The sequence below is a fragment of the Sylvia atricapilla genome, chromosome 3, assembly GCF_009819655.1.
Source record: "Sylvia atricapilla isolate bSylAtr1 chromosome 3, bSylAtr1.pri, whole genome shotgun sequence".
NCBI lineage: Eukaryota > Metazoa > Chordata > Aves > Passeriformes > Sylviidae > Sylvia > Sylvia atricapilla.
In genome coordinates this window covers 67,298,927-67,320,136 of record NC_089142.1, presented here as the reverse complement: position 1 = coordinate 67,320,136, position 21,210 = coordinate 67,298,927, and the positions used below count along the sequence as shown (strand labels likewise).

Sequence of the window (21,210 nt, the reverse complement as noted above, 5' to 3'; positions counted from 1 at the left end):
AGTAAATAAACTTTCAAAGTCACTGCTACTCTCTAAGCTTGGGTGAAAATACAAACCAAAAATGTGACTCCCAGTTGTAACTGCACCATTAAAAATGTCTGGGCTTTTGCAGTTAGAATATTGTAGGGTGGAAAAAGAGTGTTTTAAGGCATTCAAGAGACCTATTTCATTTTATGTTCACTGACTTAAGTGTTGCTTTCACTCATTTTCTCTGTTCTCTGTCTTCTGCTAGTGTGCCTTTGAAGTCAGAGGTTCTTTCCCATCTTCCCTGACAAGCAGAGAGTGAGCAGGAAAGTCAAGCTTTTGTCCTTATTAAATAAATTTGTTCTGGGGGTCAGATAATGCTGGGGTTTTGATGCCTATTTTGAACTTTGACAGGTTATAATTTCCAATGGCATGGTATAGAGCCAGAATGCAGGCTGCTCAAAACAAACAACACTTCCCAAAGACTCTGGCTACCTAGCTTCAGCTTGTTTGGTTTTTTACAGTGTTCTCCTGGCATATTTTTTTCTTACATGTTGTTTTTGCTATTCTTTAGCCTTAGAGGCAGAAAGTCAAGTGATTATTCACTGTATGTATATATAGCTGCAGGGTATATCTACAGAGCAAGTGTGAGTTTGTGGACAGAAGAAAACTTTCATCTGTTGCCAACCTCTTAGCATTAAAACAGGGCTTTTAATATAGACATACATTTATTGATAATGAAATTTTTAAATTAAAAAAACCAAAACAAAACAAACAAACAAAAAAAAACCCCACCAAAATGCACAACCCTAATGGTAAAGGTTTAAAGCTAGGAGAGCTGGTTCATCTTGCAGAACTGGTAATCCTATGTGTATAATCTAGTCCATATTGGGATGTGAACTTTAAATCCAAACCATAAAGCAGGTAAAGTGCAAATGGTGCAAGAATGTGAGAATATCCTGGGCTGAGGGAGGTGCTTGGCTCAGACTCAGTTCACGGAAGCAAGCACAGGTGTTTTCAGAGGGGGAGGCAGTCCTGGGAGGTGATGGTGAGCAGTCAGAGCATCTGGGCTGCAGCTGGAAGCTGGCTGCAGTCTGTCTGAGCTCTGGTATACCTGACATGTGTACAAAGAGCTATATGAGCTGCAGGTGTGATTCATCTCACCTAAATCATGCATTTGAAAGTTAAGCACCTAAGACCAGTAAGATGAATCACCCTCTGGAAGTGTTTATTGACTGGCACATAAGATGACTTGAATTAACTTTTAGATGCCCAAGTTACATGAGATGAACTTCATCTTGGCTGGAGAAACCTGTGTGGGACTGTGCTATGTGCTCAGATGGCAGATGCATATTGATGCCTCTGTGGCACTGGTTTCTTGCAGAGTAGATTAAGAGAAGTGGTGATATATGCTTGTGCCTGCTGACATCATACTGTCCTTGGTTGTACAGACACAGCTCATAGGGCAGCCTGAACTCTAAACATTATCACTGTATAACTATTATAGGACCAGCAACACCAGTTTATGCAACAATAACACTATTAAATTCGTTTGTGATATAAACTGGTTTCTTTTAAGGAATAACCTTCCATAGTAGTTCATACTTATGCTGCAGCTTCTTGTTAGTGTGACAAACATGAAGTGAAAGTGTTAACAAACTCACTGCTTTGTCATTTTCCAGAGCCCAACATACAAATCAATATATAGTTAACAGGAAATACAGTTTTATACAGTTTTTAAAACTACCGCTTGGTCATTTCAGCTGCTGTTCATGACAGAGAGGAGAAGATCACTTTATAGCAAGGAGTGCAATACTGCTTGTGGGGTGTTAATATCAGAAGAAAAGTGAAAAATTGAGCCAGTAGGAAAAAAGAGTGAGCAAATGTAAATGTCAACATGATATCACCCCTTAAGCACTGTTTCATAGAAGAATTTTAATTTTACAATGCTAAAAATTATTACTTGCCCAGCCCCATACTGGTCAGAGAGTTCAGTCAGTCTGAACCCAAGCAGATCTATCCTGATACAACTTAAACACAACCAGGTTTAACAGGATGTTTATGCGGAAGAAATAGCAAAGGGTGGGTAAGCTTATCAAAAGAAAGCATCTTCAGGGACTGATTTTTTTCTTTCCTCCCATTTAAAATGGCTGGACTTTCTCTGGACCAAAATCAGAGTCAGGAACAAAGTTTCTTATGTCTCAGAGCCTCTTTAACAACTAAGGCCAGTTTAGATCCACTGTGTGATCCACTTGGGGCTGTTCTGAACCATCATTTTACTTGGGGAGAATTTGCTTTTGCATAAGACCACCAGGGAGAGTGACTGGCAGCCTTGTACAGGCAAGAGAGAAGGTCTGTCATCTTTGCTGTTTGTCTTCTTCAGTAGGTTTGGGTAATTTGTTATGAGCCATCAAATTGCATGGTCAGAATTTTAAAACTTGCATGGCATTTCATAGACTTATGGTAGTTATTGAGATAAAGATTGAAAATTATTGATTTTTCAAATGAGGTATCAATCCTATAATCAACTTGCTGTAGCTGTTCTTTGTACCCAAACAGACATATCATTATCTTTGTATCTGAGAATTTCCAATAATTGAGACTAATAAGATTATGTGGTAAGAAGAGAAGAGTTGAGAGAGTCAGCTTCTGAATAAACATCAGTTATATCATATTCCATATCCAGTGCTTTCCACACTATCAGTAAGGGAGACAGTGAAGGAAATGCTTTTCATTCAGTTAATGCGACTGTAGGGCTACTGATGAAAGGATTTCCTGACTCATCAGTTAAATATTGAATTTGCCTTTTAGACTGCGCTTATCTTCTAATGCAGTTCCTATCTCCTCTACTTTTTTTTCAGTCCACTCAGTCATCACATCTTATTTTTAAATTGTACTGTACTTTTTCTTGATTGTAAACACTGAAGAGGACAGAATCAGCTGGTACTGAAAGCAATGATTCCTCATTTGGGGTTTCTTTATGTTTTCATTATGTTATATGACATGAAGTTTCCACATGGGTTTTTGCAAGAGAACAAAGCACAGCTTTCTGTTCTTCACCTCTCTATTCTGAGGACTTTATCAACCTTAAACCACTGATACTAACTGGGAAATGAAAATAGAACCTGATGTCATACAAGCTTAGATGAGAGAGACTGGAAAAATTAATCAACAGAAGCACCGCTTAAGAATTCAGCTAGAGGCAGTTTGTCAAATATACCACAACTCTGACCAAGATAGAGTATCTAACCAGCCACTGAGTACCATGACACATAAAGGAAATATTTTCTTGGAGAATTACTGTTGGAAACAGCAAAAATGTATCCTTAGGCTATCCCTCCCTTTTCCAGGCATCATTGCTGCTTTTCTCTGCCAAGCTCTTTTCCTTATTCTAATCAGAAGAAATGTTCATTGCAGTACAGAAGAAGTACCCAGAAACTTTTGGGTTCTTCCTGTTGAAATGATAGAATCCCAAACTGTTGGATTGCTTGTGTTAGGTAGCATATCATGAGACACCACTTTCCTTGAAGAACTAGCGATTTCATGCAGAGATATTTCCATGCATTATTTTTAGTAACTCTTTAATACCAATTAGTTGCCTTCCTTATGTTTCAAAAATGTCATTTAGCTGATATGCTGAGTGTGTGTGAAAGCTATTGTCTTTGTTTGTTTTGTCTTCTTTGAAGAAGTGACTGGAGTATTCTTGAAATATGCCTGTTTGATATCAATCCTCTAGATTGCCATGAGGAAATATAAAATATAATTTCTTCATTTCAACTACAATCTCCACAGAGTTAAGACTCCACATTCAGGAATTCAAGAAAGGAGTTCAAGTAAACCTGGCATCAGCCTTGGGTGATGTAATAGCAAAGTGGATCTGGAGATCAATAGCTAAAGAACTATACAAAGAAATTGATCAGTGTGGTCTACAGAAAGGTGAGTTTAACAAATAGTCTGAAATTCATCATTTGCCTATTATGGTACTGATGCCTTAAATCTTAGCTTTCATATTTTCCAGATTCTGTAGTGCATTAGTATTTAACTCTGAACTTCAGATAAAGTGTTAGCAAGTTCTCTTCACAGTTTAGTTAGACAAAACAATCCTTTTCTAGCTTGAGAATCAAGGACACCATTGCAGGTTCAGGCTCCAAAAGTATAAACAGCAGTGAACTGAGGAGAACAATCTGAGAGGATGAGCTTCATAACCTGAAGCTGTAATTGAACAATTAACCCCAAAATGTAAATGTACCAAATTTACAAAAGTGTAAAAACGTGTGACGCATTGTCCATCTTCTGTAGAGCCATGGCTGGGCTCTTGTACTGCCCAAGGTGTATCCTTTGAAGGCCTTTTTAATAAATACCTACTTTATTCCTTTCACGCTGTCTAGCCTCTGTTCTAGGTAGCCTTTCAAGTTATTAATATATCTCACTATTGTGGCATCAGTATTGTTTAAAGATATTGAAAAGATGAAAAATGTGGATAAGAATCACAATTATATCGAAACCTAACGGAAAGGAGAAGTAGTCCAGATACAAAGGCCCCTAGATGTACAAGAATGTACCAACTAGATATTGAATAGAATGTACCAACTAAATAAATTTCTTGTAAATTAAATATTACAAGAACTGCTGAAAGGAAGTATAAGCCACACAAAGAGGCTTAAATTTTAATAGTTTGTGCAATTACCCTTTGAAACAAATGTGTTGGATTCTCCATCTTTTTTGTGTCTGAAGATCAATACTTGACACCTTACCACAAGTTATACTTTGGAACAAAGTTTTGGGCTCAGTGTAGTGATAAATGGCTGATATTTATTGATCTCTAACATAAAGGAGGTGAAAGGAGAGCTAAAAATCACAATTATTCATGCAGTTAATACACGCTAAATGCTCTCCACCCCTTCAGCTCTCTCCCCAAAGAAACATTTGGAAAAGCGTTCCTAAAAGGCTGGGGGGAAATATCTCTTTGGAGACACTCAAAAACCACCCAGATGCGTTCCTGTGTCACTTGCTCTAAGTGACCCTGCCTTGGCAGTGAGGATGGACTCTTATGATCTCCAGAAGTCCCTTCCAACCGTAACTGTTCTGTGAGAAAAAACATTAAGTGTTTCTGTTGCTAATTACATGAGATAAAATGAAATAATTTTATCTCACATGCCAGGTTACTTAATGATCCTGGTTCATGACCTGGGGGCACTCAGTGCGTAGGATTCTGTGATGCGATGGGATGTTGTGACATCCACAGGTCACTGTACTGTTTTCCATCTCAAGATGCTAAGGCAAGGTCTCCTCTTTATTATTGTGTTTGGTAAACCTGTCATGCAGCTGCATCTCACATGAATTCATGTGGGAGTTAAAGGAACAAAGCAAGGCTTGGACACAGCTGTAAGAGCTCTCCCTCTTGTCTTCTGCTAATAAAGGATGTCTGGAAAGAAGGCTCGTGATAAGAAGAGCTGCTCTGCTCTTGAATCAATTGATTTCAAGAATGCTTTGGAGCAGTTCCAGGATCTAGTTGAAAAAATGATCGTCCAGAAGACCAAGGAGAGTTCAGGCTTGTATACTAAGGATGATGGTAAGAGATATTAATTCAGATGGAAAAGTTTAATTTTCACATGGAGAGAACATATCATAGAGAGATCATAATTTCCTTCAAATTGATGTTCTAACTAGAGCTGTTTGATTTTTACAGGAAGTAGAGAGATTACACTGTGAAAGTTCATTTCTCCTCTTGTTAGGATTTCTGGCCAAATTATAAGGCCATGGTGATCACTCAGAAAATATAATTGGTGGTGTTGCCACATATAGAAGTTAGCATGATGCTAATTTGTTTCCATAAAAGCACTGATTGATTAATTACGTAAATACAGTTACTATTTGTAAATAATGCAAGTGGCTATTGCTCCTTGAAAGGATAAACTTTATCCCACACACCGTTCAGGTTCAGAAAAACAAATCAGAATTATGGTAAGTAAGGGAAGAAAAAAGATGTGAGAATATTTTATCTATTCTTTTATCTGTTTCCTCATGCATTGTGTCATGCATTGCAAATTAGGTAATTTTGAAAAGGGCAAATATTAGGACTGATTTTTTTCTTTCTGTTTGCATTAGTGAATACAGTGAGAGAAACTGGAACTTGCATGCTGTGGGTATTGAAGGAGAAATAAAACCAGAGGTAGGGTGGATAAGAAAGGAGCTTGCCAGTTTTAAACTGAGTGGGCATTGTTCCTCCCCTACAGATGAGATAGACTATGATAAGTTCTCTTCAACCACACGAACACTTTTTGGTCCAGCAGTCAAGGATCAGAATATTCAGGCCTTTTTCAGGAAGGTTATGAGCAACCCTGATGAAAGGCCAGAATGGCCTGAGGTAAGGATTTCTAAAGTTTTCTTAAATATGAAAAATTAATTAGAACTTTAAATGGTGACAGTATTTATCTCTTGTTTTACTTACAGTGTCACATTATTAATGGATTTTGCTCATGTCAGCCATTAAACATTTCCTTCAAGTAGGGCTTGGGGCAAATCTGGAAAATAGCTCACAGTCTGAAGGACTGATTGTGCTTTGTTTAGAGTAGCAGAACAGTAACAAAATATGTTTGGGCTCATTAGTTTATAAGAGAAGTAAGGGAAGCTCTGTATGTTTGCTGGAGTGAGGATCATTTACTCCAAAACCTTATTGAGTTTCTAATGAGTTACCAAATTACATAATTGCATAAATAATTTGGCTACATAATTACACAAGCAAACACAGTATGGGGTGTAGTAAAAGAGGTGATGCCCCTTTCGTTTCCTTTTGAAATCTGTGCATGATTTCCTTGGGATAAAATTACCCAGAACCCTTTCTCTGAGCATTTCTCAAATTTTACCGCGTGTGAGCTGACTGATAACAGTCTTTTAATATGGCTTGCGTTTAAACTTCCTTGAAAACTGTGGATGTATGATAGCTAATAATTGTGTATATGGAATGGAGGAAGCTGTGAAGTGAAAGATGAAGAGTAATGTTGTGTGAGAGTATTTTTTTGAAAGATGTACATCCGAATCTCTCAAAGAATGAAAATGGGAACTCTATTGTATAAAATGGAAAATACTGAACTAGAATAAAATACAACATTTTGTCTCCCATCCAAAGGGGCATTGCTTTTAGAGCTCTTGAAAGGAAGTATATATAATGTCTATAATATAAGAAAGGAGTTTTTAAAAATCTGCACAGCTAAGTGGGACTAATTTCCTAAAGAAATTACTAAACTACTTTTGGGTACAGAGCTTTGTAGATTTTGTAGATTTGAGATTTGTAGAGCATTTCAGCTGCAAATTTCACACCCTGGACCAGAAAGAAGCTACTTACCTAACTATCCTCTGCAGGGATCTTCATCATGTTCAGTACAAATGGAACATCATCAGACATAAGGAGATAGCCAAAAAAGGATTTTTAAAAAATGGTCTTTATATTATTTTTTTTTCAAGCAGATGGGCATCTACATATCTTTGTGGAAAAGCTCTTTTGTGTAAACCACTATGCTGCATTGAATATCTCAGTTTATAAATATGGAGTTGTCTGTTTTGTCAAATCATAATCAAAGAATATTAAATTATTATAATGTGAGATAACTATTTGACTTCACGCATACCTCTTACAGAAGTAGTTTTGCAATAAATTGTTTAGTTCTATTTTGTTTTGTTTAGATTTTTGGCTGTTTCACAGGAGAAAGGGATGGCATGTCATCCCCATCGAAAGAAAGCATGGTTTTGCTTGTATCTGAAAAACGGCAGATTACTCATTCAGGTGACATACTTCATCTTACATCAAAAAACTATATTTTTTCTAATGCAGTGTGCTGCTCACTTGCTTGAAAGTAGAGTGATAAGATCACCATTCTATCTTTGCTTATTCATGCTTCTTCTTCTCTGTTCCAAAATGCATAGGTTTTTACTAAACATTGAACACTCCACTGCTGCATTTCCCAGTTCTCTATGTTCCTAAATTATTTTGAAATTATGAATTTTTCTGAACTAGACTATTTTTTATGGAGTTACTCAAGGTCTTTCTGTGTTTTTTTGAAAATAGGAGGAAGAACTGGCACGTCCAGAATTATGATATTAATGATACTTAAAATGCAACATGATTCGTTAAACCAAGTATAGGACAATTTATGATAAATTGCATCACTACCTTGTATATGGTACCAAAATACATTTCAGGAAGAGAAACTGTTCTTAGTATTATAGTCCCATTTGTTTATGTTTTCCTTACTAATGTAGTTGTTTATGTTTTCTCTATCTGTAAGATGAAGAGTAATATTTTGTCATTGACAGTTGTCAAGAGAAAAGATATTATCAAGGGAATAGTGAAGGTGCCCCTTCTGCATCTCACAATAACAGCCTCTCAGCGAGGAGTGCTAACTGTGTTTAACAAACAGGTAATTCAAAATCAAACTCTTTTATTATTCCATTAGGCAGTACATAAGGAAACTGAGTGGACTGTGATCTAGCATTCAAATTTTCCCTTTAAAAACCTACACATCTTTCTTATCAAAGTTAACTTTTTCTATATTTTTAAGTACAGCAGGAAATATGCATTGTTCTTTTCAATTATAAACCTCTTAGACAGTCCCCACAAATTGATAGAATGTAGAGATGGCATTCTTCGTAGAAATTAATTTAATAGAAAATAATCTGCATTTCTGTTTAGAAAAGGTTTCCCTAAACAAAAATCATGCTGTTGGAATTAACTTTTAGATATAGAGTGGAAATCAGAGAATTAACTGTTTTCTACAGCTACTGAAAATATCTGGAATGGACAGAGACAGTTGTTAGCAAATAAGATTTACTCAGTACAGCAACATCTAGAAGCTTGAAAGTCATGAGTTTTACAACAGTCTTCATGAAACTGGCTCACAGTTAGTTCCCTCATCAGTAAAATGTAAGGATATCTCTACCATTATAAGTAGAAATTCAGGCTTAAGATGCTGTTAAACTAAAGTTTTTACAATAATTTCCCAGATGATTATATTATTATTTAGTGGTATACACCTGTAGATGCTATGAGATAGAATGTGCCATACAGAAACCCAGGCTATCGCACATCTGTGTTTTATGGGTGCTTTACATTTGTACAATTTTAATGCAACCAGTTCCTTAAAAGTTATTTCAGGCAATGCAGTAAAACTTTAAAGCAGCACTAATGCTTTCTATGGGTTTTAGAATTTAGAATAAGTGTTATGCACTGATCAGTGCATAATACTTAGGATGGGAGCATTTAAACCAAGAAAGCACTCTTGCAGATGATTAAATAACAAAGCAGTACTGCAGTGTTGGTAAATGCTGAAATAATGTATTTGAAAGCCTGTCCTCCAGAACATTATCCCTCTTATGTACCTATGAAAAATAATTTCCCAAAGTATAAGATTAAAAATAGCTCTCCTCCCTACCCCCTACCTGCCCCTGCTATTTTCAAGTTGAATTGCTGCCTCCTCATAGGCTGGACTGATGTTATCTGACATCAGTGACTAATGTAAATGATTTTACACCCAGCTTCTTAACACAGTGAATTAGGGACCTAAACTCCCACTTAGAAAGTGATTCTGAAAATTACTAAGGCATTACAACAGCCTCAAGATGTGCCAGGGGAGGATTAAATTTGATATTAGGAATAATTACTTTATCCGAAGTGTTGTTAACCATTGGAACTGCCTGGGGCAGTGGCTGAGTTGCCAGCCCTGGAGATATTCAAAAGAAGCGTAGAAGTGGCTACTGGGGATCTAGTGGTAGACTTGGCAGTGTTAGTCTTACAGTTGGACTTGATCATCCTTAAGATCTTTTCCAGCCTTAATTATTCTATGATTCCGTGATTCTATTTGAGGGCTAAGTATTGCTTTGTGCAACAAATGTGGGCCTAATATGACTCAACACCTGTATTCAGCTCTACACCATCAACTACACATTTCTCAGGTTCTCAGATGATGCTGCCTTGACCAGCACATAAGACCTGTAGGAATACTCAGCCTTAACGGCACATTTTAGATAGATAAAGCCAAGTCAGATACAGTGCATGGATATCCATCTCTTAGTTAACAGTACTCTTAAACTCTGCTCAAAGGCTGTCCATGATGACACCTGTTCTGTGGAACTTTGACTGTAGCCTCTTGGTTTATGAAATGTGGAATTGTGGGATGAGTATGAGGTCCTTTTGGGTAATTACTGATCAGGGCAGAGGCGAGAGGAAGTGAAAAATCATCTGTGGGTGTTTCAGAAGAGAAAAGATTGAAACTGCTTTTGAAAACTTAGTGGTTTTGTTAAAGGACGTAGAAGATAACCCTGTCTCTTCTGGAAGATGGTGACACATTAGACACTTCAGGTTTTGAACCGTATGCTACACTGTCTACCAGCAGTTACCTTTGATGAAAGATGCTGTACCAGTGTGGATATTCCTGTTTGCAGCCTGAGGTGCTGCCTCTGCCAGGGAATTTGCTGGCACTAGTTGACATGGGCATTGGGCCAGCATTAGCCTGCGTTTCTGTATGACACATCCTATTTCTCACAGGAGCTAATGCTGTTCTAGCTGTCAATAACCATTAAAAGCACAATTTCATGAGAAGGCCCGCTGATCTGTAGTCTGTACATTGCAAAAGTGAGGGGTTTTTACTTATTTTGCTCACTTCAACATCTCAAACTAGAAACCGTGAAACAATTGTGAGGGAAAGAGAAGTTTTAAGTTCCTCACAATATAAAGGGGATCAGACAGCAGGCAGGTCTTTCTCAGATCTTTCTCAGATCTTAACCGCCTGCTCTTTCAGTTAGCAATTATTGTTTTGATCTATCTGTGAAGAGAGATGACTTTGCTTAGACTTTTAGTTTAAGAACTACCTTGTTATTGTGACAGTATCTTTCATGATTTTTCAGATGAAGGTTCTGACAACCATCGAAGTTGAAGTAAGTCCTCTTTTATCTCCTTCCTGTTAAATAATTTTAAGTAAAAATCAGCATGTACTAAATTGAAATAATTAGAAACTAAGCATTATTCTAACGCCGTTTCTAACTTTGAGACTTCTGCATGATTTTTCATAGAGTGCTGTAGATGAGATAGTTTCAATTTATTCCTTTCAGTTATTGAAACAATTTGGTAACTTCATTTATTTCCTCTGATAAATAAAACCTCCGATAAATGCTTTTCTGCCAAATTATCCTTTACCCATTACTTTGCCAGAATTTTTTCTTCTAAAATCCAAAACGTCGATTGTCACTGTAAAATTTAAATAAGTAAAATTTTAAATTTGTTAATGAGAGACAGTTCTACATTTTGCTAGGTATTACAAATGTAATAGGTATTACATTTGGCTACACAGTGTATACATTAAAACCATGTTTACCCTGGGAGTATCACTACAGATTTTAGGTAATGAGCTTCTTTTAAATGACCTATAGACAAGAGACATCTGTCTTAGCAAAGTGATGTGAACACTTGTCCTAAAAGTCAATGTAGGTATCTTGTGCCAGAGGCAGTGCATTTTGTTGGTTCTCTCTTACGTATTGTGGTAGTTGTAAAATGCAAAAGAAGTACTCCACACCAGGGGCCCTATTACTCCAACTCAGAATAACAGCTCTGGGCCTGAGTTGCATTTAATTTATTGCAACAACTAACCTGATCAGTGGAATCAGTGCAGAGAGGTAACTGTGAGAAACCTTCTTGAGACCAACTGACGTTTGGAAACTTGACTAGAATAATAGTTTCTCCTCTAGGAATGCTGGAGGAGTGAGTTTTAGTCATTCCTGCTTTGCTTGTAGGAGCCACTTTCCCTAATTCAAATATGCATAGGAAGGATCTCCCCCAGAGACACCAAAGGAAAGAAGCTGGAATGCTAGCCTGATGCTGCAGTGGCTGCAGGGTCCCTTTCCTCTCTGAGCACTAAGCAGTTGTCTTAAAATGATTCCTCAATGAATGTGAAGGAGTTTTCGTGGCAAAAGTAGGGCAATATTTGGCAGCTGTGGAAGTATTAGGAACCATTGAAGGACATCTTTGCCATAAAATGTGTGAAAGAAGGATATGTTTAACATAATGGTATCTCACAGTATAACAGTGCAATACCATAGCTGTTAGGATTGTTATTCCAAACAAATACAATAGTAAAGCTCCTAGTTTTAGTATCCGTGAATATCCACTTGTTTCAGCTCTGCACCAGATCTATGTGGGCTACCCTGATCTGCTGTTACTTTTGTTACAGGGTGCACTCCCATCCTTTCCCAGCTGAGATATTTCCACTTTTTCAGCCTTTCCTAGAGGCAGAAAGAAGTAGGTTATAAATAGTTTGGATTTATATCCATCTTTGGGATGGAGAATCATTTGGGGATCATTTGATCAGTTGAGATCATTACTGCTGAACATGAGAGTCTCTATTGTAATAGAGGGTGGCTTACAGATTGCAACATATTATACTTCTATGCTTTCTTCTATTCAGTGTTCTCCTTCTTGAGAATGGAGACCCACTCAAACAGAGTGACAGAGGTCTTGGCTCTGAGGATATTAAGCCAGAAAGACTGAAACACAGTAGTGCTAGAAATAAAATCCAGTGGACTGCAGTCATCAGAACTTTCCTAGCATTGTGATGGTATTAATGGAACATGAACTATGGATAGATTTGTTACAGAGATATTACGGAGAACAGATCACTTCAAGAAAAACTGATTTCATTTCTTGATGAGATTATGCGATTGAATGAAGAATAGAGGCATACATAAAATGTACTTAATACTCTATGCAGTATTTGGCTTAGCACCACACATTCTTCTGTTTTAAAATATGACCACTGGAAAAAAAAAAAATGAACCAACAAAACAGTAGGCTGCATTGACTAACAATTGTCCAGCTGACAGCTCCCAAAAATAGTAGTCAATGTAGAATCATAACTGAATGATGATAGGAATAGTAGTAGTGAACGAATTACTTCTTTCAAAAAAGAAATGAAATGTCTTTTAAGTATCACTTAGAAAAGCATAAACAGAGCCAATGGATAAGCAAGAGAGAGTGAAACAGAAGCTATATTGAAAAGAAGAAAGGAAAGATAAGAGCCCTTGGGTGACAGGATGGAGTAAGAACATAATGAAAAGGTTGATCTGGTGCAGCTGCCTAGTTGATCTGTCAAGTATGTCAAGTTGATCTGTCAAGTATGTCAAGCACTAAGAAGAGAAATTCTAATAACCTTTCCTTTGAAGCAGAAACCTGTTACTTTGACTTATCATAAGCCAGCACAGCAAATTAGTGACAACTGCAAATATAAAATCATCTTTCTCAAGCCATGTAGTCCTTGTTATCTGACACTATTATAAGGACCTCAAAAAGCCACAATTATCAAACTTTTCCATAAGAATTACCAAACAATCCACAAGCCTCTGCTGGACTGACATTTTCTACATTTATTCTTGTAAATGGCACAAAAAATTCCTTGTAAGTCTATTACCAGTTGCCCACAGATCATTAGGAAGGAGAGAAGCTTTCTCCTGCAACAGTGTTGATACCCTCTGTCAGGATTTTGGACCCTTTACACTACAAGCAAAACCAATATTGTGTACAACAATGGAAATAAAAGTAGAAGTATCAGGAGTCTGATCTATACTTTGCAGGAGAAATTGTTTTATGTTAATACTGTATAATAGGAGGTATACTTGAACAATGGCTTAATATGGGCAGATGTATATATTTGTAAATAGTTGATCTCCCTATTGGGAGAACGTAAATTATTTAATAAAATCACCTATTTTCATAAACATTCATTTCAGTTTTGCTTTTATAGCTGAAATTTTGGCTGCCTTTAAATTTCATTTGTTTCAAACCAAACTGTCTCCAGGTTAAGCTTTATCTACTTGAGATGTTTTAGATTAAGCTTTCTCTGCTCAGAGTGCTTTTCCAGAGTGTCACTGTCGTTTAGCTAACTGTATACTGTACTGTGTCCTCTCCTGTGCAACATTGTGCCTCTCAGGTGAGTCATTGATAACAGAGGTTGAGCCTGGTGCCTCTGTAACTTCATGTATGAGCTATTCCTCGAATTAGAACTTTCAGTGGAACTAGACCTAGCAGGTGCTAATGCAGAGTATATGTGATTTATGTGAAAATGGTTTAAAATATGTACTTACATGATAGAGAAATTGATAAATTTACAGAGAAAATCCTTTTTTAGCTACTCTTTTTATTTTCTTCAGGATACTGCTTGGATCACTGGATGTGATTATCTGCCTAATCTGAAATATGTTGTGGCTGTTACTGAAAGCACAATCATTCTCTGGGACTATAAATCAAAAGAGAGCAAGGTATTACATTGGATCAGACAAATGCTAAAATGAAACCTGAAAGTTGATCAATCTTTGTTTGCAGTATACATTCACATACCTTTGGTCTAACAGGATGAAGGCTTTTAATTTTTATCTTTGTAGGAACTCAGTGAAGCCGTAGAGTTGACACTAAAGGAGGAATACTCTCTACATGCCAAATGGGATTATTAAAGTATATTAAAAGTTTGGGAGAAAAGAAAAATTTTACACTATGGTGCAAACAACCCCCCAAAGAATTTCTTTTCCCTGTGTGTCTAGTGTGTATGTGTGCACTTGTATACCTAAAACATGTGCATGAGTGTACATCTCAGAATCTATTAAGAATCAAGGAACAGGTTTTACAAGGAATATAACACAGGATCTTTTTGGGGAAACATCCTGATTTAAAGAAAATATTTCTTCATATCCTGTGTTTTGTTCAGGACTTTCTAAGATAAAAACATTTTGATCTTAATAATGTATGTCAAAATTGTTAAAGTTTTCTTTAATGTCTTACACATTTTTGCTGACCCATGTCAGCTTTTTCTTCCTCTTCCTGCAACTTCTCTTGGAAATTCCAAGTTAGCTGAGATGATGAGGAGAAGCAAAGTAATTATTTTTAGCGTAAGATTTTCTTGGGATTTGATTTTTTTTTCCAATATTAAAAGGTTGCTTCCCTAGCTGAGACACATCAATTTAAGTCTTCTTGTCAATCCAATTTGACTTCTTGGAGGAGGGCTCAAGTATTTATTCACCGCCTATTATTCTCCAAGTTCCCTCCACTTATTACATCAGTGAGAGCTGATGTATCCTATTGGTGCAGCTCTCTTTCAAGACCACAGAAATACTATATGGACAGTTCTATCTCTATTATATCTCTAATGTCTGTGCTACACAGACAGCTTTGATGCAGTTAATTCCTATGGCATGTGAACAGTTCCCAGTTTAGGTTGGCAAGGATGCTTTAATCAAATAACAGATGGAATCGCACAGTAGAACCAATAAACAGTGTAATGCAGATGACCCAAAATACCATTCCTGGGCCTTCTAGCAAAATACCACAGTGTCTTGCAACTGTATTCATTTCCACTATTTCTGTGCTTCAAAAATTGAAACATACTGGTATACTTGACACTCCCAGGCTGTATTATTAATTCAGACTCTGATATAGATTCTCCCTGTGTACTACTGCTATATTTTGTGGTTTGAATTATTCTTTAATTTAGTTATTTCAAATTTTCTTGTAGAGAGTGTCTTGTTTTTGAACAGGAAACTATTACACAGTCTTAGCAAATAAACCATCCCACAGAGCATGCAGAGATCCTTCCTAGAATTTGTAATTAATATTTCTTCTGAAATGCAAGAAGCTACCTATGAAACAAAATCTTGCTGAAACCTCTAGGATTTGCTTTTAACTCCAGTTCATCATAGTCTTCCATGAGTTTCTGATACCAGGAAACAGCTACCACAGGGGCAGCTTGAAAGAACAAAGTCAAGATTTGAATAACTAGATAGGCATGATAGATTCGATTTTAGGGCCCTAGTGCAATATCTAATAAACTGTGTACCATATTCCACAGAGTGATGGCTTTGTCATCAAACCAATGAAAAACTGTCTGCTCTGTGTTTGTACGGTGACTATGGCAGATAACCTGGCTAAGGATACCATCTTAATGGGAGATGATAAGGGTTATGTTTATCTGCTTACTATCACCAGTGATGACTTCATAATGAAACAATCTAAAACCGGGAAAATATCACAATTTAAAATCTTGGACTCCGAATCTTTTGACATGTAAGTAGCTAATGATAAAATATTATCAGTCTTGCATTATGTTTTGGTTTTAACTTGGGTTTTGTTTGCCCTAAGTGGAGGATTATCTTCTGTTTATAAATTTACCCCATCTAACCAAAGAAAATAATTTTTCAGACTGCAGTAAGTATGATTTGCTTGTTGTTGTGTGAAGGAAATGCCATCATTTTCAGTAGAAGATTTTACAGGAGATCTTACACTTGAGAGGATGCAGAATACAATTCAAGGGCAGAATTCACAGTTGCTGTTATCCAGTTTGACAAAGGAACAGCTTTATTGTGCCCAATGAGATGGAAGCACAATTGTGACTAGAAAAGTGCATGGTTCAACCTCAGCTTTCTCTCTGCTTGCATTTGAGCTGGAAGAGTGGTTCTGTGTCTGCCCTGGATGTTAAATGCTAGCATTGGTTGTGTCTATAATCTCACTGACAAAATCCCTGTCGACCTACGGACACATCATGGTAGTTGCTACTGTTGCCTAATAGGTTCTTCATCTATATCCCTAGTCCTAAACGCAAGCTACATGATGACTGGGTTGGGAAGATTAAGTATTTTTCTGCCCTAAAACGTTTTGGATCCTGCTCCACAGACAGTATTAATTCTTTTGTTTTGGATGACATAAAGCGACTAGAGGACCAGTTGTAAGTATCTGACATCTTCTAGAAAACAATAGGTCTTCTGCTTTATAACTCTACTGGAGATGAGTGCCTCATAAGATGTCATCTTGTTATATTGAATCTGCCTTTACTATTAGCATTGCTAAGAAAAACAAAAACACAATTGTTTAAATGCTTGAATATTTTTGTGAACTAGCTTTTGATATAGGAGAGGACTGTCCATATGTGTTCAGTACTCACAACCCTTAAAATGTATAATATTGACAGTGTTGTCTCCTCCAACTTCTCCTCAGCAAGCAAATTTTAGGTAGAAAATGGATTGGTTTGTTGCATATATATCATGTATCCATTAATTTTAAATTTATATTCAGTTAAAAATAAACTCAAATTAATTTCATTTACAGTTTTATTTTCACAGGTTTGAGTTATACAAGATTAAACCATGAACATAATTTATTATGAGGGCTGTGAAGTGGTTCTACTTTACAGCAGAAAAGAGGTTTTAAGGAGCCTCCTTATTTGTGCCAAGTCCATACTCATATTGTTCATCAGTGCTATTAGCTGATTTAACTGATTACAAGCCTAATTAGTCTGTGAATTTAGAAAAGTTTATAACACATTATATAATACAAATTCAATTTGATGTAAGAAGGACCTATAAATAACATGTAAATAGAACTTTTCATTCAAATGTTTCAAAATACTGTAAATATTACAGCTGTTCAATTCCTCTTTGAGGTACATCCAGAGAGATTAATAGGTCTTTAAGGCTATTATCTACAATTATTATAATATTTTTTATTTCTTGGACAACACAGGGCATAGATACTCTTGCACTTATTCTTGAATCAATACAGTAACTTTGGGTTTTCCGAGTATTGCATGTCTGTTGAGGATGGGGAAAGTGAACTATGAAGCACTTTTATATTGTCCCAGGTCACATACATGTCAGCTGAAAAGCTGAGAAATACTGTTTGTTTTTGTTGGGAGCTTTGGAAAAATAGAATTAGTTAGAAGAGAAAAAATACTAAGTCTGCAGAGCCAAAAGTCTAGTCAAAAGAGCAGATGCTATCATATACTTCAATACATTAGATAGAACATTAACTGCAACTATCTTGGTAGTTCTTCTTCATTTCACACTGGCTGTAGTTGTGTCTCCACATACGTATCTCTAAGCAATAAATACATATCTCTACGCCGTTTCTCACACTAGATAAAATTGCACAGCTGTTAAAATGAAAATAATAGTCCTAAAAATACCTATAAATCAAATCACTTTGAAATGTCCATCTAATAACTAGTTTAAAACATGATTTACTTGTTCTAACAAAAGAAATTTCCCCAATTAACTTTGTATCAAGGAGTTGTTATTGTACTCAGAGGGATGCAATGCATCTTCTCTCTTATAGGATTTAAGTTTGTTTGTCAAAAATGGTCAGTGAACAGCTATAATTATAACAGCTATAAGTTTCCAGAGTCTTTTGTCAGTTTTACTGCCACCCCCATTTTTGGTTTTCAATGTCAAGGGCTACTCAAGCCCAAGGTAGATGAACTAATACTTGTCTGAATTTCAAAGGAAAAAAATTAAAAGTATTCTCATTTAGTTCTGTACTACAGCTTATTTACACTGGCAGTCATTGTTTCCTGGGAATGACAGGTGTTAACCCTGCTATTGCTACATCCAGAATCAATACAATAGTCACTGATTAGTAGCAATGGATGAAACTTGGAGAGACAAACAGAAGTTGCACAAAGGATGGGTTTAGATGGAACACTGAGTTAATTTCAGTCTGTGTTGGCTGTTTGAATTCCAGTGCTTTAGCGGTGAATGTAATAGAATAACTGTTGAGTTTCAGATATTTGTGGTCTCTTCATGTTGTCATACCACACAAAATAGGTCATATAAAGACTATTCATCATGCAGTACATTATACAGAAGCTACAGAAAAGTAAGTGCACTTACTTAATGTAGAATTGAGATCACAGTAGACCTCCATGTCTGAAACAGGCAAACACAAATTCTTTGGTACTTTTCCTCAGTGATGAATTGCTTGAAGCACACAGGCTTATGCGCAGCTTACTTTGGCAACAGCTACCATTTTAGGAGTCTGTTTGGAGTTTGCCTGTTAAAAGATTCAGGTGTGCAGAATGGATATTTATTTCTTTAATGGAATGTATACTCTATTCCTGTTTCATTGATGCCAGTATCAATCTTAAGTCTTTGTAATAAATCAATTTGCCTTTAACATGAGATTGCATACCTTATGCAAACAGCAGTTCTGTATAATACAAAAAAATAAGGCAGAATGACTGCATTTTCCTAATATTTCTTACATGACTTTTATTAATGATTGCAGACCTGTAAAGGAATTTTCTGTCCCTAAAGGAGTAAATGCCTTCACATACTGTGGAAAGGCAAAAGTCATTGTCACTGGAGGTAAGTACTGGGTTTGTTCAAGTACTATTTTTTCCAAGGGTGTGTTCTTGGAAAAAAAAAAATCCAAATTTTTTGTTTGAGTTAAATAAGATCAAATAAAGCTGAGTTATCATGTTAAGAATTTCAACAATGGCTTCTGCCTGCAATTAGAGGAAACAGAGGCCTTGCTTTTGATTACTGTCAGCCTTTGTCTGAAGAGATATACTTCCTGACAGGAATCTGTCAAGGGCCTCATTTGGGTTTGATTCAAGTATCATTTATGTAATAAAACAGAAGAAACAGTATGTTCAACTACTCCAAGGTATCTTTCCAAGTCACAGTGGCCTTCACCAGGTTACACACATTTTTCCTTGCAGCATCAGCAGAGCTTCCACCCTATTACTCTTTCACCATCCTTTCGTATCTTAAGCAATCACATTGGCCCATCTTAGTATTTTCCATTGGTCTCTCTGATCATGTTTCCTCAGAGTATTACTGTTTGTTCTTTTCTCCCAAGCAGACTGCAGAAATGGCACTCTTACATCCATTTCTTCCGTTATCCAATAATTTTATGGGCCTGTCTACTGCAGTGGTCATGTTTGATGCTTTAGAAATGCTGCTGGAGTATGGCAGCAATCTTGTTTATATATTCTGTCTGATAGGGTGGTGCCCTTAGGTGACATTGATGCTGCTTTTCTTCAAGTCTTTATTGCTTAAAATTTTGTTAAAAATTGCAATAGCGAACATAAGAACTCTTACATTTATATACAGTGAGAACTAAATGGCCAAGACTATCCTGTCCAGCCTTGGTAATATATATGGCAGTATATGGAAAGTAATGCAATTTATGTTAAATTGTAATAGTTTACCAAATGGAAAACTGTGAAAGATATCAAAATAAATACCAGGCAGTTCTATTGATTTTCTAGACACAAGATTTAAAGGAAAAGCAATACAGCTGTAGAAGAGTTATTATTGAAAATTCTGAAGTTTAGCCTTGGAGGAGATACTGTTTACACTGATTACTTTGTCACAAAAAGTAGTCTGGAGAAATTTACTGATGATATAAAGTAGGGAGGTCCTATTGAACAAAATGTCTCAGTATTTCATACAGTACAACAGGAGGATTTTGCTGTAGTAATAAAACCAGGTGAAGTATCTGAATAGGAAAGAAAGTCGGTTACACAGGAACTAGAAAAAGTTTCTTTTACACACTGGAAATTCTTCTTCCGGAAATAGCAGAAGAGAAAAATCTGGATAAACTTTCTAAGAAAATTATAATAGCTGTGAGATGACACTGTTGTATACTACAACGACACAAGACTTCAACCTCAGAGGGCTGAAAATTACTCCTTTATTTTTGAGATGTGTCTCCCTTATATACTATTCTACCAATTTGATTGGTGAAACAAAGACAAACTTCTTCAATTACATTGGTCAGACCAGAGGGATATCAAGAAGTCGCTTCTAGGGAAAGAATGTAAACAAAGTTTGCAGTTACAAAAACATGTCTCTTGTTTACAGAAAATTTCTTGGGAAAAGAATTTCAGAAAACCAAAACATCTCAGGCATGAATCAGGGCTACAGTGGTAGGCCAAACCAAAGGTCTGCCTAATGCACTCATCCCACTTTGTCGGTGACCAGCAGTAAACACTTGTGGCACAGAAAAGGAGTAGGACAATCATGCAGCAACCATTGCCTTAGATACATGTGCTGGTTCTATCTTGCTGATACGAACCATGTTTGAGAAAGATTAGTTGAATATAGAAAAAGGGTGGGGGAAGGGACCCATAATGATCATCAAGTCCAACTCTTAAGTGAATGGCTTATAAAGTCATTGAATTCACAATCTTGGTGTTTATAACAGCATGCTCTAACCAACTGAGCTAAGCTCTAACTGCACTATTGTGCAGAGATTAAAAAAGTATCTTTTCTATAACCTAGAAAAGTGACATTTAACAAGGAATGCCACTGATGCCTATTAGAGCAAAAAATAGAGCAGTGATGTTCAGGAAAATTGTGAGTAGTGGCATTTGCAGAAAAATATTCTCTGTTTAAAATGGAGCTTGGATTTTTGAAAAGTTTAGATTGCATTAGATTCCA

At 36.4% G+C, this 21,210-nt stretch overlaps 1 protein-coding gene across 1 annotated transcript in view; it reads left to right on the top strand.

Moving 5' to 3' along the window:
* Positions 1-5,385: 5,385 nt before the first annotated feature.
* WDR64 (WD repeat domain 64) overlaps positions 5,386-21,210 on the top strand; it is a 57,102-nt gene continuing 41,277 nt past the window's right edge. Inside the window, exons 1-9 of the mRNA XM_066315658.1 lie at positions 5,386-5,536; positions 6,201-6,331; positions 7,648-7,747; positions 8,278-8,381; positions 10,864-10,893; positions 14,155-14,262; positions 15,843-16,057; positions 16,581-16,715; positions 19,049-19,128. Of these exons, the coding sequence (XP_066171755.1) occupies positions 5,386-5,536; positions 6,201-6,331; positions 7,648-7,747; positions 8,278-8,381; positions 10,864-10,893; positions 14,155-14,262; positions 15,843-16,057; positions 16,581-16,715; positions 19,049-19,128 (1,054 nt within the window). The remainder of the gene's footprint in view (positions 5,537-6,200; positions 6,332-7,647; positions 7,748-8,277; positions 8,382-10,863; positions 10,894-14,154; positions 14,263-15,842; positions 16,058-16,580; positions 16,716-19,048; positions 19,129-21,210) is intronic.